This window comes from Harpia harpyja, chromosome 12 (genome assembly GCF_026419915.1).
Source record: "Harpia harpyja isolate bHarHar1 chromosome 12, bHarHar1 primary haplotype, whole genome shotgun sequence".
NCBI lineage: Eukaryota > Metazoa > Chordata > Aves > Accipitriformes > Accipitridae > Harpia > Harpia harpyja.
Genome location: NC_068951.1, coordinates 4753806 through 4776315, shown reverse-complemented (window position 1 = coordinate 4776315; position 22510 = coordinate 4753806). Strand labels below are relative to the sequence as shown.

Genomic DNA, 22510 nt, shown 5'->3' with positions numbered 1-22510 from the left:
GGATGGCCTTTTGCCTTTAGGGACCAGGGCCTCGCTCGGACGGGGACCAGCAGCTTGTGGCTGTCTCCATCGGGACGGCAAAGTCCCCACGCCAGCGCTCAGACGGACGCGGGGTCTGTCGGGCAGTCACTCTCCTCTGCCCCAGCCTCTGTGGCCGAAGGGGCCATTTTGGGCCCACGCCTCAGAGGTCTCCAGGGTGCTTCGCACAGCACCTCGGCTCTCGCCGGCCCTGCCACGCCGCTCCCTCCTGTCCCCTCGCTCGCTGTCGCCCGCCCCCAGGGCGGGCTGTCCCCCTTCGCCCACGGGACGCGCCCAAATTGCCGCAAGGTCCCCAAAACACCGCTTCAAGGCCTTCCCGCCCTCATCCAAGATGGCCGACCGCGCCTCACTCCTCCCGGCGCCCCTAGCCCTGATGGGGGATTGCCGGCCTCCGCCCCACCCTCGCCGTGGACCCCCTCCGTGAGCTTCTTGCCCTCATCCAAGATGGCCGCCCCGACTCGCGGATTGGCTGGGCTGCCCGACGCCAGGGCGGCCATCTTGAGTGAGGCGGGGGCCGCGGCCGCATCCCGTCATGCTCGGCGGGCCGCCGGCTGCCCGGAAGAGGGAGCGGGGCGGTTGTTGACAACATGGCGGCCGCTGGCGCCTCCGCGGGAGGAAGAGGCGGAGGGAGAGGAGGCGGCGGGCGGAGGAAGGAGTCTCATTCATAGGGAGTCCGGCTCGCTGCCCTCGTCCCCTCCCTCCCCTTCTCCCCCCCTCCCCCCCCCAGCGGCCGCCTCGCCCCCTCCCCGGCACCATGTCCTTCTTCAGGCGGAAAGGTAGGGGGGCGGCGGGCGGGAGGCCCGGGGCTGAGGGGCGGCTGCCGGCCTCGTCCCCCGCACGGCTTCTGGGCTCCGGCCCTGCCCCTCCGGGGACGGCGACGGGGCCCCGAGAGGAAACTCGGCCCCTGAGGAGCGGGCTCCCCGCAAATGACGGTCAGTCCCGGCACCTCCCGGGGACGGGGCCCTTTTCCTCCCTCAGGGGTCGGGGAGGAGGGCGGGGGGAGGCCGGGGCTGTGCGGGGATCGGTGCTGCGGGACCTCGGGGCGTCGGCTGCGATCGGGGCTCCCCCGGTGACCTCGGGCAGCCCCGGCTGCGGGCGGTAGCGAACGCCGGGCTGCAGCCCCCGTCCTTCCCGGGGCAGCTCGGGGAGCGGCTGTAGTTGCAGCGCTCGTACGGTTTTTCCACCCTTCTTCTGCACGGGAGGAATATAGCTTAGCACTTCTGAAACAGGTGACTTGTGCGGTTAGGGGGACTGGTGTAAAATGTCTCCTACCTCATGCAATTTTTGAGCCTCTTTAACTGTTCACAGAAGATTTTTTTCACAATGCTGATATACGTGGTTCCGTAAAAACATAATGGGCTGAGTGTGTTACGGCAGTAGCTAAAAACCCTAATTGAAAAAGAGACCTCATCGCACTGAGTTTTTCATAAAAGCCAAAGGAGTCATTGACAATTTATTTTGTAATATGTTTGTTGATGTTATGGAGCACAAGCTAAGATTTGAAATTTAGGAGTCCTGAAATGTTGATAACATTCCTATAGCACAAATGGATATAGTCTCAATGTTCTTTGAGAGTGAAACACTTTGAAGGCACTTTTGTGCCACAGCTTGTGATGAAATGTGGTATAGTGCACTTTCAATCTGTATGATATGTGGTTTGAGTGGTTTTTGTTCAAAGTGGCACCTTTTAGGAGGGGCCTCTTGGGAAAGTAGTTCTGTTATCTTGTAATGCTGTAGTTCAAGCAAAACGACCATTGCTCTTCCAGCAGTGGCTGCTACAACGCTCTCCTAAAGCATTTCTCAGCTGGTAAAGCCCAAAACGTGCATCTTGGGAGGCAAGACTGTAAGTTAGGAGGAAAGAACATACTATCTGAGATGATGTTTTTGCTCTTAACTGACACATCCTGTTGTAAGCTTGCTCATCCAAAGTAGCTGCATCGAAAATTTCATTCTTTGTGGACGTTAGTGCAGTAGTCCTGGAAGAAATTAGTTTAAACTTCTGTTTGTATTAATAGTTCTGAAGACTCTTGAAGTCCACTGAAGGTTTTGCAAGTGCCGTAATCCTTTCTGGGGTGTTTACATACTAATGTTGAGCTGCAGAATAGAACTTTCATACTGTTTATAAACTGCTCACAAATAGTTTCTGCTGCTTCGCTGATGAAGAGAATTGTGGAGCTGATGTTCCATCCTGATGCGTAATCATAGGAACAATGTAAGCTTTGGCAAAAACTTTATTGGGGAGAAAGTAAAGAAATGTCTAATTGAGTGTGTTACTTGGATTAAAGGATCTTTGGTCAGAGGAGCACAGTCAGAACTAAATGCCCGAGAGAGGCGCTGTTAAGAAGAGGAGAGGAATAAGCTTTCATCTGGGTTCTACATAAAATAATACCGTTTTGTATAATCTCCGTTTTAGATACTGGCTTTTAGGGAAGATCTTAAACTACAGCTGGGAGAAAAGCAACAAATTAAGGCTCATGATAAAACTCTGTAGACTAGACACATGCAGTCCAAAACCATATAAAAGCATCAGTGTTCTCGGGTTGAGCTATCGTTGTTTAGGAGGATATCACATTTGGTAAAAACTAAAACAATTTTTAAAAATTAAATCATAGCAAGGATCATAAAACAACTAACATGTAGAAAAATCAAGAACAATGGTGAAACGTTTGGGGTTTTTTTAGCATGGGCCTTAAAATAAAGGTCTAGAAGACTGAGGGTGGATAGTAGGTTGAGAAGTTAAACTATAACAGTTGAACCAGCAGCTGGGCACTTGAGGTCAGATTATGAAATTGTTATCAATGAAACAGCCAGACTACATGCTCATTCACGAGGGATATCTTGGAAATAATGCACACAGTCCTACTAGTTAGCTGACCTCTGAAGTTTTATATTGCTTTTTGTACACGTACATGCATGAAGAGTTTAGGTTTGTTCATTCTTCTGTAATTCAAGATGTGAATTAAAATTCTCAAATGTCACATGGCCAGCTTGCATTGGTTTGATATGTTACCCCACTGTGAATGGGGTTTGCTACTGGGAATTCTCACAAACTCTTAGTCCTCGGTCATCGTGTACCGCAGTTATCTCTCTGGCTTCGCACAGACACCAAGTGACGTCTGGTTTTTTGAGCAAAGTGAAAGTAAATTCCTTTAGTGAAACTTCACTCTCTAAAATTTGGTCTTGTCATGTATTGAAGTTTTCTTTTGTCCTCTGCTGTTAACTACTTCATTTTGTTCTGCTTGAAGCTGATGGGGACAAAAGAAGCCTGTGTATAAAGAGGTTGGGAACACGAACCAGGAGTTTGTATTCCCAGGAATAAGTAGGTAACTAGGCAGAGGGGAACTGAGTAGCTGGTAGGAAGGAACAGATGTATTTAAACTGAAAACAGGCTTGTGGAGGACTCTTCTGTTGAAACTCAGGAAGTATTGCTGATAGTTAGGAATTGGTTTGATGAGTCCACTACTGGAATAATTTTGGAAAGATAAAGGTTAGTAATACTGTGTAGAGGTTGCTTCATTCCCATTGTACCTCACTGTTACTTCAGACATGCAGATTTTTTTTTTTTCAGTGATTTTTCTCCAGCATATCAGCACGCCCTCAGTTATGTAAAAGCTGGTTATTCTCACTGTTCACAGCTGCATCTGCCTGTGAGAGTTCAGTTTTAAAAGAATCCAGCTCTTTAACGGAGGCTTAAACCTCTCTATCAGAGAGGGAATGTGCTAGCTGCTAGCTTAAATCTTAAATGCTGAGTTGCCGATTCACAGACCTGCAACGTTTATACTTCTCGCAGCGAAGGCTGGCAGCACGGCAGTGCTGCAGCCGCCACCGTGCAGGACAATTATGTAACCAGAGATTGAAGTTTCCCTTTAAAATATTTAAAATACCTAGGTCAGAGTAGGAAAGGTTGGGGTGTTTTTTTTGTAATCTGCTTGTGTTTTGTGATGTAAATATTTGATTGTGCTGGGTTACGATTTGTGGTTCTGTTTGGAAGGACTCCACAATCAGTGTTCAAAGATGACCTATTTGTAGTAATGATCCCAGCCTGGAGCAGCTGGAGAAGGTTTTGCTAGTAGATCATGTACTCCAATATCACCACTTAATTTGTTTCTCATGCCATCCTGTTTATGTAGTCCTTTGGTTTCTTTATTTTTCTTTCAAATGGATCTCCTCGTTCACTTCCTTTAGGAGCTTCCTTTAAAAAATAATTTTCAAAAATATGGCTTTTCCATCACAGCTTTTTTTAAACTATTATCTTCCCACCAGTTGCTTGCCATAACTTTGATGATAGTTAAGTAATATCATTTGTGAGAGAATTAACTATTTGCAGCGTGTTTCAAGAACATGTCTGTGGTATCCATCACAACTGAGGAGTCATGGGCTGGCTCTGGCTTTGTGGAGCTGGTTCCACGTACATCTCTCTGGCTGTGTGTTGTACTGCTCTTGCTGTAATATGAGGGAGATGTTGGGTTTAGGTATGTGCCTTCTAGTTCATACGGAGCATCTGCCAGTGCCCTACACTTAAAACACATCTATCCCATTCTTTTGAGTTAATGCTATTTATTAAAGTAACCTTGAATGTAGCCTTGCTTTAGTCATATAGACAGCAAGCGACTTTGTCAGTGTTAATTTTAACATACTGTATTACATTAAACTTAATTCATGGATGATAAGGTTTTGCTTTTGAAAACAACACAAAAGCTTTGAAAGCCTCTGTCATTTAATAGATGTGCAGATTTAAATAAGAGGTCAGTTTTAACAAAATGTTAGTTTACATCTGCCTCTGATACTTGCTGAAGTTGGGAGTTTTATGTCTAGTCTATGGTAAATGCCATTAGTCACCCAAAATAGCATTAACGTTTTCCTTTGTATTTTACAGTGAAAGGCAAAGAACAAGAAAAGACCACAGATGTGAAAGCAATTAAAAGTAAGATCAATATTTGTTTTGCCTATAAATTCAGATATCTAATATTATCTGCCATTTTTATTTTAACCAGTGGGATAATTTCCTTATGACTGAGAGCAGATGACATATGCATTAAAAACAAAACAAACCCAAAACTTAATTCTGTTTCAGAGTATTTATAGTAGCTAATCTTTCCTAGTCATCTTGCTGAATCTGTAAGTACAGAAGGTTATTAAATTGTGTCGGACATGAGCTTTAATTCAAAGTGATCATGCAATTCAGTCACCTTGCAGATAGTGGTTATTGCTTATCTACAACAAATTGCTTCTGAAGTTTCATGCTTACATGTAGTGCACTTTGCAGTTTTGAAAATGCAGCTTAACTGTGTCTAATTCGCAAAAGAGGCTGCCAATGTCTGATTTAACTTTGACTGATGTGGCTTGTGAGACCGAAGATCTGAATCTTGGTCAGAATAAATAGCTATGCTAGTGCTGCTCTGTGTGATACAGAAATCTTACTGCTAAATCTGTTAGGAGAGAAAAAAAATCTTGATGGGAAGGAAGTTTATAAACAGTGGGAAAACAGGATTATTTATCCTGGCAGTTTTTTATTGCAATACTAAAAGGAGATGAGGTAGTTTGCGTGAATCTGATCTGTTACTTTTATATCCTCAGACAAAATCCTGTTTCTGTACTTGTTAATGTGTTATCTGGATATCAAGAGAAAATTAAAGACATTTTCACCTTGGTGGTCTGTCTTTCAAATCAAATATAGGAAACAGTAAGTTGCATCCATTTAATAGCACACTCCATGATTTCAGTGCAACTACAATTTCTAATGACTAGCTGAAAGAGTTTACCAGGAAAAGGCTACAGTATGGTAACCCTGTAAATAAAAACAAATTTCAAAATTTATCATATTAAACGTTGTGAGCTGCTGCAAACAGAGAGCATCTTTCCAGTTTGGTGAGCAGCTACTCCGTGATCTGTATGATGTTAGGTTAGCGATGTAATGCTGTCTGGAGGTTTTGGAACAGGTGTTTGATCCTTAGATTAAGTAGAACAATTTTTTCCTCATGTTCATAATATAAAATTAAATTTGAATCTAATTCACAAAAGCCTAAACCGTTATGAGGAGTGTGGCTCTGGTTCTACATGAGTAGCCTCCACCAAGTTTTCCCCAGTTACTGTCAACAGCCAAGCCACTGGCTGCCATCCATTGGCCTTGGAAAAAATGTGTTTTCTCCGTTATTGCTGCTATTAAATACCAAAGGCTTTGTGAGAGGTGGCAGGCAGTGTCTTGGTACCAAACACTGCAACTGGAGAAACACTTTGCAATAACTTAAGCATTTTAACTCACCTTAGGCGTAACGGTATAGGAATCTGTTACTGTGACGTGCAAGTGTGAAATTGTCGACTTCTGTCATCATGTGTCATAAAATTGTGAATATAAAGTTATATGCAGCATGAAAGTCATCAAAACCAAGTTGCTTGACACCTTGATGAAACATATCGTTAGGAAGTAGTGTGCTGAGATAATGTGTCATCTGACTTGCTTTATTTTTGAATGAGAGGTGTAAAGTGTCCTTGCATGACATCCTAATCAAATGCAGTTTCCTGAGAGCTTTTGAAACTATGAGCATGTTTTGTTTTTTTCAGCTTTGTCATCAATTAATGATTAGTTGATGCTTTTTCACTGGCAGTGAGTTTTGTGTGAGGAAGTTCTTTGTTCTTGTTGAGCTTAAATAGCCAGCTGTGTTCTAAAACAGCTAGAGGAGGTCAAGGCTTATAACCTGGGTTTCATCAGAGATACTTCCTTGTTCCTTTTTCCTCTTAAAACCAAATAGAGGCAAAGAAAATATTTTTGAAAGATATTCCTGTTAAAACTCGCAGATAGCTTTGTAGTTCAGGATTTTGTAACATATTTTAGCCTTTAAAAAGGTATCGGAATGGTTTGGCAAAAACGTTGTAGGTAAACTAAATTGTTGACAAAGTATTAAGTTGTTACGATAGTGGTTATCAAGGAAGCAGGAAGACTCAGGAATAATATTTCATTTATAAACTTAGACTTGGCATCTTTTGATTAGCTGCTGAATAAGGAAAATATAGGTGGGTGGGTACCACTGATCTATTGGAAGTGAGATTATTCTTGCTATAATAAAAACTTGGTTATTTCTGTGGTCTTTACTCTTACAGACCCTTGAGCGAAGATGAGACAGTGGTACAGTAAGGTTTTTAATAAGATTGAGTCTGGCAAACTCTCTGGCATATCTTGGGGTGCTTAGCATTGGATGCTGCTTAGAAGAGGTCTTGGGATCTTTGTCTTTTAATCATTCCTGTCTTGATTCCAGCTCCAATACCAGTACATTCCCCTCAGAGAAGCACTAGAAATCATGCCTTGCTGGAGGCTGCAGGACCAAGCCATGTGGCAATTAATGCCATCTCTGCCAACATGGACTCTTTTTCTAGCAGTCGGACAGCTGCCCTTAAGAAGCAGCCAAGTCACATGGAAGCTGCTCATTTTGGAGACTTAGGTAAGGCTTCATCAGGTTTATAATGATGTCAACATTTCTTTTTATTTTATGTATATTACTGGTATGCTCACCATCTTTTGGTTTTCAGGCAAGTAGATTAGGTAATTGAAAAATTTGACTGCTGTTACGATAGCATCTGTGTTACCCTAGAAGGGTTTTGAATGGGGACGGTACATTTGTTTGTGAAAAGAGGTTCCTTTACTTTGTGTATTGCCATTATGCTGGAATCGTCTTTTCACCAGTTGCATTGCAGGCCATTTTCGTACTGAATACCCATGCCTGGAGTACAATATGGAGTCATTCCCTTTATATTTTTCTTCAGGCAGATCGTGTCTGAATTACCAGGCTCAAGAGACCAAATCAAGCCTTTCAAAGACCCTTGAACAAGTTCTGCAGGACAATGTAGCCCTCCCTTATTTTATCCAGTTTATGGAACTACGCAGAATGGAACACTTGGTTAAGTTTTGGTTAGAGGCTGAAAGCTTCCACTCCACAACATGGTCCCGTATAAGAGCACATAGCTTGAACACAGTTAAGCAGAGTTCGTTGGCAGAACCAGTGTCACCCTCGAAACAGCAGGAATTTGGGTCGTCTTCTCCAACTGGATTGCTTGAGGAGAGACTGGAGGATTCTAGCACAGTCCGTCTGCTCAGGACCAAGCCAGTGGATTTGGACAAGAACGACAGAACTAGCAACAGCCAGAACCACATGCTCTTGGGTCAGGAGAGTGATAATACCAGTGTTCTTTGTCTAAGAAAATCTGAGACAGGGACCCATTCTGTTCCAGCTGATGAGCAAGAATCTTCCAAGCTTACAGTATCAAATAGAAACAGCCCCTCCTCTGCACTAAAAGACTTGTCAGAAAAACTCATGAAAAGTAAGTGCCATGTGTTCCCTTTCTTTTAAAAGGTGGGGAGATGGGGAACATACTAGCTGCTGCTTGCTTTGTACAGTGAGCTGCCTCGGTTCTCACGTGTTCTTAGTAAGTATGATGTGATGTTGCGAGGAAGAAAATAATCTTTGTGTATCGGTAATGTTAACTTGCTGTATAAGCTGATGGTCAGTTTGAGCTATGTATTGTTTGACTGTCTGGCTGCTTAAAAATAAATAGGCTGCTGAAGAGACTTCAGAATCATTATACACTCTAATAAGCTTAGGTTACTTCTGTTCTTACATGTGTAATCTTAAGAAATGAAGATGAACATTGCAATGTCCCGTTCTTCCCTCACCCATCTCATCCCAACTTAAAAGAGTTGCAGCAAATTTGGATGATGGGGCTGAGAATTGGTAATTAACTTTCCACAGAAGGTAAATATCCTGTATCACGTAAAATGACATAAGTAATGGTTACTTGTAGAGATTTTTGTGTGGAATGTACTGTTTTTGTTCTTGGATTTATTTGATAGAGTTCCTCCCCTTGTAACTGATTTGTCTCACATTTGGATTCCACCTCTTCAGAGGCTACTGGAAGTAAGGATGAAATTAAAATATTTACTTTTGGTAGTAAGCTACATGCACAGTAACCTGTTTCTCTATTTTGCATCTACTCAGTCCTCTCTCATTTGTGCAAGTCTACAGACAAAAAGGAAACGCTCCTTTCTTCATATTGGTTCCTTTTGTTTGCCCAACTGTTTCCTTGTGTTGCATCCCTTTCTCTTGCTGTTTGTCATTCTCATATAGTTATTTATCATGTACCTCCACTATACATAACCTCAGCCCCAAAGTAGCTTAAACATAATGATAATTTAGCCATGAAAAGCACCTCTGCTTTCTGATGTCTAAAAAGAATTTGAAAGTACTAGGTCCTTTTTGAGAAATCTGAAAAGTCTGGAGTACAATTTTTTTTTTCTCTTTTCCAGAGCAGTGTCCCAGCTCTTGAAAGATGACATGTAAAGCATACATCTTGTTCTGAGGCATCGCATTTTAAGATTTTTTTTCTTTCTTTTAATTCTTTTATAATGCAAGTATTTTATGTTGTCTGTGATTAGAGCTAGAAATTGGGAACTTCACTGCAGTTCTTGCCAGAAAGGCGTTACTTCTGGGACTAAGGTGTGCAGCTGAGGAAGAGGGTGTTCTCTTGTCTGGTGGCAGGGAATTCAGATCTATGTTGCTTTATTCCATCTCACTAGTCAGTCCATGCTGGGCTTATTGTGACCTGGCTAGAGATAACACGGTCGCTGTAGCTTGTCAGTAGCAAAGTACCCAGTAGCGGACTGAAAGCTTGATGGGAAGGAAACTTGTCACTGATAATTAGATGCTTGCTTTTCTGAAGAGCAGGTGTTTGTTATTCACACCTCATTTTAGACCTGTGCCAAGGAATTCAAAGTTTGATTCTATATTTCTTCCTTGTAGGTATAGAACGGGATGCAGTTAGTACTTTTACCAAATATATTTCTCCAGATGCTGCTAAACCAATACCTATTACAGAAGCAATGAGAAACGACATAGTTGGTAAGAACGTATACTGCCTACTCATTTCAGAGCTTCCTCCTTCCCCATAAAAATCCGTCTTTAATACCACACAAGCTCATATTTCTTTTTATTTTTATGAATTTTAAAGTCAGTTGTAAAAAGATAGTAGATCATGTTACAAGTATCAGTGGATCTGACCTTTCAGTAGTGCTGTGCAGTAACCCCAGAAGAATTTTTCGGAGACTTTGCTTAAATTAGTGAAACAATTCCTGGTGGTTATGGAGGGAATCCATATTTGCGTCTCGATCAAATATTTTAGCCGTAACATTATCATTCAGCTATCTGCAGTACTTTAAAAAGCTCTGTTTGCGCAGTCAGAACCAGCTGAGTCTAGTGGCTTTGAACTGCAATTTTTCATTAACTAGTCATCACTCATGTCTTTCAGCTCAATGCATGTTAAAATTAACCTGGTCTTTCTTTGCAGCAAAGATTTGTGGGGAAGATGGACAAGTGGATCCGAATTGTTTTGTTACAGCACAGTCAATAGTGTTTAATGCAATGGAACAAGAGTAAGTTGATTGAATGGTTTGGCTTCTTGTGTCTGTTGTCCTTTTCCAAAAGGTGGTTCCATTAAAAATGTTTATGGAGGCATAACTGTATAATAACTTTTTTGAAACTGCTCAGATCTCTTCCTCCAAATCCATTCTTGTGATCATTTGCTGAAGTTGTATGTGTATGCTATTATTGCATTCTTTTTATCTTTCTTGTGTCACTTGTTAACCTGCACCATTTCTTGCTTGTTTTGCTTTTATCCAACTAAAAGTAAAAGACTTCTGGGGCAAGAACTAATTGGTTCATAATGTGCCTCGAATGCTGTTGACCCTTAACATCTAATTGTTATTTTATCTGTGTGCAGGCACTTTAGTGAATTTTTGCGAAGTCATCATTTCTGTAAATACCAGATTGAGGTGCTGACTAGCGGGACTGTTTATCTGGCTGACATACTTTTCTGTGAATCGGCCCTGTTCTATTTCTCTGAGGTGAGTGTTGAGGTTTTGGCTTTGCTTTTTTTATTCCTTTTTATCAAATGGAAAAAACTTTTCATCCCCTGATGGCTCTAATAAAGACACCTCAAATATAATAAAAAAGATGAGGTGTATCTTTTTCTGGGAGAAAATACATTAAACTGTTTCCTGCCCACATGTAGAACTATTTCAAATGTTCAAACCTGTACACCTGATTGTAGAATGAGTGTTCGTGCATGTCTTCTCCAGTTAGTGTTTTTAAGTCTCTTTGCTTTGTAGAAGCTTTGACGTAGTTGTCTTTATCTTGCGAAGTGAAGTAGTGACTTTGAAAGCCTTAAGCATTCTTACAGATAACGAATAATTCACTAGCTGTACATAGAGAGGATATCAAGTTGGAATGTGGTGGGTTAAATGTATGATTTTACAGTTGCAGGGCCCTATACCTTTACGGAATCATCTGTTAGTAGTAGAATACTTGTCTTGATAGTCTGACAAGACAATGTAGCTTGAAAGAGCAAGCTGGGAAACTGAGACAATATGCAGAGTTCAATATAAGCTAAGCATAGCATGAAAATTGTGTTTCCCCTGTCTTTAGTATGATACAAATAAATAGTTGTTTGGAAACTAAATGTGAAAATCAGTACAGAAAAGAAATGTCACAAGTTCTTTTAGTTTGGTAAAAAAAAAAAAAAAAAAAAAAATCTGTCTGCAGCACTGTATCTGAAAATTCAGAATATTTGTATGTCCTGGTGACAATTTCGCATCATTATTATATAGACTATATTTCTTGTTTTAAATGGGAAGGAGCAGGTTTGTCTATGCTTATTAAAAGTTTCTTGCTAAAACTTCTTTAATTTCTTCTCTTTTTTTAATTTCTGTTCCAGTACATGGAGAAGGAAGATGCAGTTAACGTATTGCAGTTCTGGTTGGCAGCAGATAACTTCCAGTCTCAACTTGCTGCCAAAAAAGGCCAGTATGATGGGCAAGAAGCACAGAATGATGCCATGATTTTATATGACAAGTGAGAGAGTTCAACAACTATTTGTTTCTAAAGCTCTAATTTTGTGCTTGTAGTTTTGTGTTGCACTGTGCAAAAGGAACTTGTCATTTTCAAACCATAACTGTGCAGTCTTGCGCTGTTTTGCTGAAGTGCATTTTATTAACGCGGCCTTTGAAGTGTATGCACACAAGAACTTTTAAAATTTTCTTTATACGTGAGGAGAAAATCCTTATAAAGACTCCATTCTTAAACACAATTCAGAATTTTCAGGACTTGATTGCTTGAGTTAATGTTTGGTTGTGAAATATCAAAGCTAATTGATTGCCATTTGAAAATGTAAAGGATTTAAACCTAATAGTAGATGGATCACTGTAGGAAAAACCTTAAGGTTCAGATAGTGTTACCCATTTAAAGTAGGCTGTAGGAGCCGTTTCACACATAGTAAAAGCCAAATAGTGCTTGTTCTTAGTACTTCAAAATATTTTCCTTTTTTAAGGAAGTGGTCAGATCCCTTTTAATATCAGACTTTCACTCTCAGTAGTGTAACTTTTTTCCTTTATTTTGTGCTTCACTTTAGCAATAATGCAACTGGAAGACAGACATCAAAACTGCTTCCAGAAAAACTTTGTTCTTAAGCTTAAGTGTGAGACTCATTGCCACAAGCTCGTTGAGTTATTACCCTAGTAGGAAATAATAATTGGAGTAGAAGCAGACAATTCACTCTGACTTTCATCAGTCATCCCCCTGCTCCGTCCATAAACTCAGTTTTTAATGATGTGATTAGTAGAGCAAACGCTGCTTCAGAGTTCTGGGTGTTTCCTGCTTCATTGCTGCTTCCCTGCTACAAAGCTGTGTGCGTAAGATTCCTCTCATCAGTAGTTCACATGATGCTCTGTTTCTTTTTTTCTGTATCTTCAGGGCAAGGCTTTATCAAACGTTTCTGTGACTCGGGGACTTTGTTCCTCTGTAGTTAGTGAGATCAGTTGTATGTACGTTTTTGAAGCCAGCACCATCTAGTGGCTGCAGCATGATTAACGGTCTTGGGTGGAAAGGGGGGGTACTAGCCACCTGCAAAGTTTTGCAAATCCTTTTGTGTTGTCTTCTTCCCCTGTCCGGTGCTGCAGGTACTTCTCCCTTCAAGCCACGCATCCGCTTGGGTTTGATGACTCGGTGAGGTTAGAGATTGAATCCAACATCTGCAGGGAAGGTGGTCCTCTCCCTAACTGTTTCACTACTCCCTTGCGGCAGGCGTGGACTACCATGGAGACGGTGAGATACCTTCTTCAGAACAGTTTTGACAGTTAGTAAAGATGGTGTGGAGATTCTGCAGCATGTCAAGTGTCCCCTTCAGCATCTCTGATTTGTCCTGTTCTTTAACTGACTTCCTGTTTACCTAGATAATAGAACAGCTTTAGTAAAATTTGCTAGACTATTTTCCCCAACCTGATTTGAAAAGATACCACCCTTCTGTTAATTCTCGGTGAAATGTTTGTCCTTGGTGATTACTGCATTTTAATGGAAGTAACAGAATTTCCTCCCATGTGAATTGCTATCAACAGCTTATTACATATCTTTAGAAAATTTTCCTTCCTGCTAGTAGCAGTTGTTTGCAAGTCTAATACCGGTGGTGTGGCTAATAGCGTGTAACTCTGGGGTAGCTGGATACTAGAGATTAATGATTTGATTCTGGAACTGCAGATGATTTTTGAAGAGCATAGCAAAATAACTGTAAGCCTGTTGGGTTGTCAGGCTTTTCTAGAGGAAAAGAAAAAAAAAATCTGAACTTCAGTTCCAGTTACTGGAGAATTTGGTTAATACACAGTTATTTTTGTTCATTTTGCAGTAGGATTCAAATTTAAAGCAATGCAATCACTAATCTGGAATAATTGCATGTGTGGACACTTTTACTTGTGTACCATCTACACGAGGACTGAGATGTTTGTGTGTCCCTTCTGTTCTGCAAACAATCCACAGTAATTGTGCAGACCAGCCTTGATTAAAGAGGACTCCTTCTTCTGTCTCTCAGGTTTTTTTACCTGGTTTCTTGTCCAGCAACCTTTACTACAAATACTTGAATGATCTCATCCATTCAGTACGAGGAGATGAATTTCCAGGAGGGAATATTGCACTGAGTATTCATGGCCCCGGTAGCTCTCCCGATAGTGATTCTATAGGGGGCCCAGATGGCTCTGCCTCCCAGGTATGAGTTTCTTGGTTTGATTCTGTTATAGGAAATGCTGCAATCACTTTTCTGTATAAATATCAATGTTCATACGCTCTAAGGAAACATCTTGTAATTTGAAGCTTCCCATTCCACTTTAACATTAAAGCCTTTTTTATATTAGGATGTGTTTACTCTACTTACTACTAAGTTTAAACAAACAATATTGGCACGGAAGGGTATCTGTTGCATTTGTTGTACCCAAAGTCTTGTACTGCTTTTAGTTTTTTGCATCAAAGTTATGTTTTTATTAAGCTGTTAATATTCACTGAAGACCTGTTTCATAGTGCCATAACATTTATGAATGCTTTTGATTAGAAATAACTTTTTTTAATCAGTACCATAGTTATAACTTCAGGCAAAAATTGACACTTGTGAATACGCTATAGAACTTAATATGCCAGTTTTGTGTGCTCAGTTCTATTAAAGTGCCAGATCTTCTGTCCTGAAGAGTCCACTCAATTCCAGGGTTTAAGGCATCTATCTGCTCAAACATAGAGCAATGACAGTTAATATCTGACCAGGTGGTGTTCACTAGTTTGTCTCAGCAGACTTTTCCCTACTATTGTCCTCAAGCTAGCTAGTCGTGCTGGTCTGATAGAAAATGGCCATACTTCTGACCTTTCCAAAAGAGAGCTCTGACTCTTGACTATATTACCACTGAGACGCTCTGAGCTGGGGGGTGATACCTGAATTTTGTTTGCGTGTATATAGTTTGATGTAAAGCTGGGCATAAAAAAAAAGTCCATTGCTGGGTAAGGAATTCTAATCATTCGTTAAGCATGATTAGAGCTATATGGCTGCTTCTTTGCTGTACTGCGTAGAAACAAGAATGTGACCAGGCTCCTTTGGCTCTGTTACCCTTCCAAAGTCATTGAGAAATGTCCACAGTGTATTTGCTTTGCACGGTGCCCTGGTTGCAGGCCAGCATCTTTCTTTTTTATTGCCTTCCATGGTGCTGCTTTCTGAGAGCTGTGGGCCTAGCCTCAGAAACGGGCAGTGGAGCTCATTACACTCTGAAACCATCCCAATAATGTCAGAGATGTGTTTTTAACCAAGAGTTGTCTGTTCCAAAAATTCTAGCTTTGCTTAACTCACATGTGAAAGAAGAGAGGATAAGCAGATTCTAGCTTATCTGTAACCAGGTCAGCTTGCAAACTGCAAGCCCAGCTGAGAGCAGAGAAGCTAAGCGAGAGCTGCTTCTGCTGAATTGCTTTTATTGAATGCTGCAGTGCTACCGTGGGTTTTAAATCTGGTATCTAGATCAACAGTATCGATGTACTGTGTTTCAAGCAACTTGGAAGCTGTACTACCTGCTTGTAATATTTTTAAACCTCCTAATTTGCAAGGAAGGAATATTCTCCCCCCCTAGTTGCAAAGTGGGGAATAAAATTTGTGTTCTTGAAATATCCTGCTGCTTGATAGTCTGAGCAGGAGGAACTGCTGGTAATTGGCTTGCTTGGACAATTTAGGAAATGAAGTGCTGCATTTTGTGGTGTGCATTCCTACTTATCTGAATAGGAGAATCTCTGGGTCTCTGCATATTTTTGCATAAAGAACAGTGCTTACGCAGAGCAGCAGGAAAGGAGTTTGCAAGGCAGCTGCCATAAATGTTTCTGTTCTGTGTTAAGGCGCTAATAGATTGCTGTGCGTTTGTGCTCTCCCTGCTGTTTCTCTAATGTTTCCTTGGCTTTTTTCATAATCTCATATAAATACTCCAGGCCGAAAGATAAATGTTTGTTCTCTGTGTATGGGGGAAGCATAGTGTGTTTGGGAATTGCTTACCAAGTGCATGAGGGGGATGACTGAAGCTGCCGCAGCTTTTGAAGTAGTTCAGTGTTATGTACTCACAAACAAATAATTTGCACGCGCACACAGATCTGTGCAGTTGATAATGCTTAGACAGCAGTCCTTACACGTACGTATGCTGACCTGTACATTGTGTCTTTGGCTCTGTTCATATAACTTTATCATCCTCTGTTTAAAAACAATGTCATACTGAGTTAGGAATTCATTGCTGTGTAGATGCTCTCTAAATTCTTTTACGCTTGCTTAGAGACTTTATGGAGTTTTATCTAAGTGTAAAAGCACTAAAATGGCGGTTTTGTTAAGAAGCTATTAGTTGTCTGCATTGGGCACTAATACTTAGAATTTTTATTTGTAGTCCAATGTCAAAAAGGCTAATGTTAAAATCCTGAAAAATTTTGATGAAGCAATAATTGTAGATGCTGCAAGTCTGGATCCAGAATCTTTATATCAACGAACATATGCAGGGTAAGGTTCATTCAGTGTATCTCATTCTTTCTAGTTACGTGTTTCACCTCTGTTCATTTTTGCTGTGTCCTCCTGCATGGACAGTACGCATAAATGCAAGATGTTGCAGTCTTCGTACATGTCTTAATATTTGAAAGTAAATTTATTTCAATAGCATGATTTAACACCAATGTCATAGTGAATGTTTCTCTGGCCAGAACAGCAGCCAGAAAAACGTTTCCTATTGGTTTTTCTCTTTCTCTTAGTTACTATTCCTCTGACTGCAAAATACACCTAAGTAGTTCCTATTTGGGGTTGGAACAGAAAAGAATAAACTCAGGTGCCTTTTGATATTGTAATATGCAACTTTGATTTCTCCCTACCCCCATGGTAGATAAGGGCTTATACTTCATTTCTTTAGCAGATTGCACAGGTATTCTTCTGTTTCTTAAGTTGGTCTTTGTTATAAAGCTCTTCTGCTCTGTGGATCTCATACAGAAATTCTTTGTTTCTATAGCTACCTTGCTTTTCTATTGCATACCAGTCTTCTGTCCTTTTAGGTACTGTAAACCATTTTCTCCCTAATGACGTGTTCTCATGGTAGTGTAGAGCACTTGCTAGCACTGCCTGTTGTTATTACATGATTGAGTCATTGAAGCATTTGTCTGCTTCTAGTTTCTAGAAGAATTTTTAAGATGTACTTCAAATTCAGATATGCGAGAAGAGCAGGAGATTTTTCCCAGTGTATCAATTTTAGGTGGAAGAGGTGGTAATTGGTAAAATGCCAGTCTTCTGACACTACAGTCTTCATTTTGGTGGCTTTTTTGTTTTCCGGACTGGTAGCTTTCCATAATGCTGAAGTTCTCTTGGTAACCTGTGTGGTTCTTTCACTCCTCCTCTCTTCAGGAAGATGACGTTTGGACGAGTCAGTGACCTGGGACAGTTTATCAGAGAATCTGAACCAGAGCCTGATGTCAAAAAATCAAAAGGTTTGCCGCCTTCTTTCTCTCCATTTCTGTAAACATCTGCAGAACTGCTCTATTCCTTACTGCAGTCAAGATAAGCAAGATTCTTGACTCTTTCCAAATCTCTTTTAAGCCAAATAGAGATGCTTAGGGGATCGTCCTGTACTGAGGCAAAACCCATCTCTGGCCCAGTTTCCTATCCAAATTCTGCTTTTCTGGTCCAGCTGGACTCCTGGGAGTATGAGCAGCCTGTGGGAGTTGGAGCTGTCGATGGAACCTGGCAGGGATGAAAGCCGCTAGCAGCTGAGCTGATGATCAAACCTTCAAAGATTTGGTCTTGAGATGAAAAAGAACTTCAGCTCTCCACATGCTTCCCACCCAGTTTGGGATCTGCTGTTAATGCTGCTTTTCAGCTCTGGTAAAGAGGAATGGTTTGGGCTCAGTGTCTAACGAACCATGGCTCCGTGTAATCCCTTGTCTTTCATGCCACTCTTCTGTGTTCCCTAACGCCAGCAGTGCAAACCCTTCAGATGGATGGAAGCTTTTATAGAGGTGTGACACAGAGTTTGCTAATATACCTTGCTTGCTGTTTTTTATCTCAATTAGGGTCCATGTTTTCACAAGCAATGAAGAAATGGGTTCAAGGAAACACAGATGAGGTGTGTCCTCTTTTATGTTGTCCTTGTGACTTTACAGTGTAGATTAGGAAAATGAAATGTTGAAGTTCTTAATCCTGGCTGTTTCTCTGAGTATCTTTCTGATGCACCAACATGAACTGTCAGACTCTCTGTGCTAAATATAATTTGATTGCATGCATGTGTGAAACTAGTTTGATTTTTGCCAGTGCTTGCTGGTTTAATATAATGGTTAACTGTGGGCTTGCAGTTAAGGTTTTTCTTATTGTGATGTTGTAAGATACATCCACAGTTAGGAGTGGAGGTGCTGTTGTTCTTTGGTTTTTACTGTGAAGTGACCACTGTACATGGATTACAGGCTGCATTTTTTCTCCCTCAGAGGGGCTTGGACAAGTCCCCAACAGATAAGTCTAAAAACTTCACTAACTCTCTTGGAAATTGCATCAAGCCATAAATTCTCATGATAATTGAAGTTAATGCTGTACTTGGAAAGCAGGTGCATTTCCATCAAGGGAGGATACGTTTACTACAAGGCACTGAGTTGTGAAGGTTAACAGCGTCTCCAAGGTCGAGTGTGTGACTTATGTTGAGAGGACTGTATTTTTATTTTAAGAACTTGAAGCTATCTGTATTTTGGGATGTTTTTTCTACGGCAGGCTCAAGAAGAGATGGCTTGGAGGATAGCAAAGATGATAGTCAATGACGTTATGCAGCAGGCGCAATGTGAACAGCCTTCGGAGAAGGTTACGAAGGTAAGGGGGCGGAAAGGCTGCCTGTCTTTATCTGACTTAAGCCAGACTGTGGGAGGAGCAGAGCTCTTGCTTGCCTTCCTAGTGCATCCGAAACCCACGCTGGTAAATGTTCAAGCAAGCATAGCATGATATGAAGAAACAAAGGTTGGAAGTGTTTCAGCCTACATATGATGTTGTAGGAATTTCTTAACAGATGACTGTACTGGTGCTCCTGTGCAAGCATTAAAATTGTCTGTGTTCATTTCGAGTCTTTCTAAACTACCTTACTGGTTAAAAGGTGATTTGTGTTGCAGGATCAATACCATAATTCCTTATTTGAGTTCACACTTGCCGTTTCACGTTAATGAATACTGGTATATTTGCCTAAAGTGTCAGTAAAACTCAACAGCTGGGAAGTTGTCTTGTTGGGTGCACTAATTTACGCAGTGCTGTGCCTACACTTTAAAAAACATGCAGTGGCTCCGTCCATAGGCTGGTGGTTTAGTGTTGTATATTGTTGTTTAGTGACTTTGTCGTTGTACAAGTCCACTTGTTCTCTGGTTAAAAAAAACAGTTCTGATGCAACAGTTAGATTTTGTGAAATAATGACGACAGCAGTTTACCAAGTTAACTGGCACTTCTGGCTTTCAGGCGTCTGACTTCTTAAAAATTAACTCGCAGTATTTTTAATTATTGAAGGTAAACATGTGCGAAAGGCCAGTTATTAGACTCAAACGGATGGATCCCTAGTTTCACTGTGTGACTGTTTTCTTTTTAATAGAGCAGTTATATTTAAATGACTTTTATATAGTGATTTCACTCGATAGCTTGGCTGCAAATGATATAGTTCTAGTCTGGCTAGATGAAAAGGTCACTCAGCACAGTATTTAGAAATACCGAGTGGCTGCAGATGCTCTGGATTCAATTAATCAAGTACAGTTACAGTAATTGGAAGGTCGAGTGTGTTGTGGGATTAGTTTTGGGGTGTGGGGTTTTTTTTTTTCTTTCCCAAACTCATAAGCATACCTGGCTTCAACATTTTTAAACACAAAATGTCTTTCTATTGAGTGATTCCCTTGTATGTTTTAGGGTAAAATGAACTATAACCCTGTTTTTCCTTTTCTAGCTATGATTTTAGAAATGCCAGAACAGGAAGTCTGGTTTTCCGCTTCAAGAGTGAGTGAACTTACCCTTTTGGTGGATTCTTTAACACAGCCAATAAAAACAAAGCACTGTTACTCCAACCGCTGAAATCTCCCTTGTTTATAAGGAAGAATTAAAAAGAAGCAATCCTGTACCTCCACTGTAGGCGTGAAGAAACACTTTTTCCTATTGTATGTGGCACTCGCAGTAATGATGGTTTTTAAAGAGAGGAAGATGCAGTTTACGAGTGTGTCACTGAGAAACTGTGATCAACTTCACAAATACTTGACCCTGTCTCAAAAAGACTTTTAAGCAAAATATCTGGAATGGGACACAAGCCACAACAGAGGGGAAGGTTTTGCTGTAGTTTCTAGTTCTACTACTTGTAATTTTTAAACACATAATTGGAAAGGCCACAGGGTGTGCCCCCAACATTGGCCATTGGAGAAGTGAACCTGAAATGGTGAATTCATTGGCAGTGAATGACCTAAAAAGTTCTAAGTTTTATTTTTCCTTACTTGAAATAGATGCGTATTCAACTGTAAGATAAATGTATTTTACTTCATAACTGCATTAACTTTGAAGGCAGCGTAGAATGATCAGGAGCAAAGCCTGGACAGTGTAATTCTTCCTTGTCAAGCTCTTACACCTGCATACACAAATCCCCTGCGTCTAACACAGAGCAGACTGAAAAGCCAATCTTGCACTTGTGCAACCCTCTGCTCCTGAGCCACGGCTCCAAATGCCGCCCACGTTTTGAGGAGATTGTACCCTGTAGACTGCTCCATTTTCTTTCCTCTCCATCCCACCAACAAGGAAAAAAATAATTGCTGCCGTTCTCCATAGCTTGTTGTCCTCCAACCAACATAGTATCTAATTCCAGATGTTTGGTTTACAAAGAAAAACAATTTTTAATGACCTCTGGCCTTCTCCCTGACATTGTCAACACTTGCAACTTGCAAAACCTTTAGTTTAAGTAAAAAAGCCACTGTGTTACACAGCACCTTTTTTTTTTTTTTTTTTTTTTTTCCCCCTCCCCAGTGAATTGATTTTGCAGGGTATCAAAACTACTCAGTGTCTCACTGTTATCGCTGCATTTTTAGTATATAACACTTCTATTTTGGGGTTTTTGTTTTATGATTGCTTTTTTTCTTCAAACTTGTGCAAAAAATCACTTTGCGAAGAACTCAAATCATCTCCAATGTTCAGAATATCTTGATTGACTAGCAAATGTTATTCTGTTGCAATATTCGATTGTATAGAGACACACTGTATTGTCTATGAAAAAGCAAAAAAGGCTGTGTATAGGTTTTTGGTACTATGTACCACCTCTTATTTCTCTCATGCCCAAGTATTCATGTACTTAAAACATACTATATTTAATTGTGTTTTGATTTAAAATATATAAATATTAAAATTTGTGTCAATTTTCTGTTTTGATGGGATTTGACTTTACATGGTTGGTTTTTTTAAATGTGAGTCTTAAGCGTTTATAAAAGAAACAACCCCCTGAACCGTTTGTCCCTGGTACATTTGCACACGTTTATTAATATTTAATGGATGATGTTAATGGCAGTGTAGTGAAATAAGATTAATTTCTAAATACTAAATAAGGTGTGTTAATCACAGGACATCGCTGAATTTGGGATAGAAAACAGGTAGAAGGAGCAGGGCTTGGTCCTGTAGCACAGTATTGAACTACACACATGTGCTTGAATCCTCTTTATGCGGGAAGCTAAGCCCTCACCGGTTCTGTGTGCAACACTACTCATTTTTCTACCTTGGCAGGATCCAAACTAACCAGCTGAGTGTGTTTAGGGATTACAGGCCACAGGTTTGGGCACAAATATTTCTGAGGGCTGTGTTTCCTTCGGCTGCTGTGCTGCCTGGGGTGGATGTGGCCAGATTGAGTGTGAGAGGCTCAGCTTATCTTGAGTTGGCTCAGCAGCAAACACCTGTAGTGCTGCAGCTCCTGGAGACTGATAAGAAAAACATCCATCAAAAAAAAGAAGAGAAATCCCTGCCAGGGCTCCACCTCATTCATGGGCCCTCTGCCTGCTCTTCGAGGGGAGTGCAGTGTACCAAGGGGCTGCTGTGGACTGGCCAAGCACCTGCTTGGGGCAACTTCTCAAAGCTGCTTTGCTGGAACAGTGGTCAACAGGTAAAGCGAGGCTTGGATGTGGATTTGGACCCACCTGCCAGTTTTTTCTTCTCTCCGTAAGTGGTGTTTAGATTTGATGGAGTGTTGACCTCTGGGGTTATGGATGTCTGATGCTCGTTGTGGTTGTTACTGGTTTGTGCTGGATGGGATGGGTGATACTGAATTTCTTGCTGTGTTACGGGTTTGCATGGCAGACTTTAGTCTCTCAGTGCAAGATCTCTATTGGTCCACCTCACTGAGCCAGTGTTTATATGATGAATAAACCACGTTTGACTGCAGCCCCAGCCCTTCTTTACCTGAAGGATTTACACACACAGCAACTGGACAGGCTGCAGCGTTGGATTAATTTCTTACTGGTCTGGGATATTTGGGGTAATTTGTCCTGGTTTTGCCGCTTTTTATTTTAGCAATAACGATTAAAAGCACCTGTGTGGTCACCACGGGAAATGCCCCGGAGCGGCCTCGAACCCGCGGACCCCCGGCGGGGCG

General features: G+C 41.1%; 1 protein-coding gene across 3 annotated transcripts; it reads left to right on the top strand.

Annotated features, from left to right (window-relative positions):
- The first annotated feature begins 585 nt into the window (after nucleotides 1-585).
- Nucleotides 586-21305, top strand: AKAP10 (A-kinase anchoring protein 10). Of its 3 annotated transcripts, none has more exons than XM_052803435.1 (15): nucleotides 587-815; nucleotides 4916-4963; nucleotides 7293-7475; nucleotides 7798-8352; nucleotides 9828-9926; nucleotides 10372-10456; nucleotides 10804-10927; nucleotides 11797-11933; nucleotides 13037-13181; nucleotides 13939-14112; nucleotides 16298-16407; nucleotides 17293-17375; nucleotides 17958-18010; nucleotides 18643-18738; nucleotides 19844-21305. In XM_052803435.1, exons 1-15 carry the CDS (start codon nucleotides 794-796, stop codon nucleotides 19847-19849), a joined length of 1920 nt encoding a protein of 639 aa, XP_052659395.1. In that variant the 5' UTR covers nucleotides 587-793; the 3' UTR covers nucleotides 19850-21305. The 3 variants fall into 3 exon arrangements, 2 of the variants coding, with proteins under 2 accessions (XP_052659395.1, XP_052659394.1); XM_052803434.1 differs by having other exon boundaries at nucleotides 587-971; XR_008237484.1 differs by lacking the exons at nucleotides 16298-16407; nucleotides 19844-21305 and having other exon boundaries at nucleotides 586-815.
- Nucleotides 21306-22510: the final 1205 nt, after the last annotated feature.

Coding starts and splice junctions, on each gene's coding strand:
- AKAP10 (XM_052803434.1), top strand. CDS start 794: ATGTCCTTCTTCAGGCGGAAAGGTAGGGGGGCGGCGGGCGGGAGGCCC. Junction 7,476..7,797: donor TGCTCATTTTGGAGACTTAG/GTAAGGCTTCAT, acceptor ATTTTTCTTCAG/GCAGATCGTGTCTGAATTAC. Junction 10,457..10,803: donor TTTAATGCAATGGAACAAGA/GTAAGTTGATTG, acceptor ATCTGTGTGCAG/GCACTTTAGTGAATTTTTGC.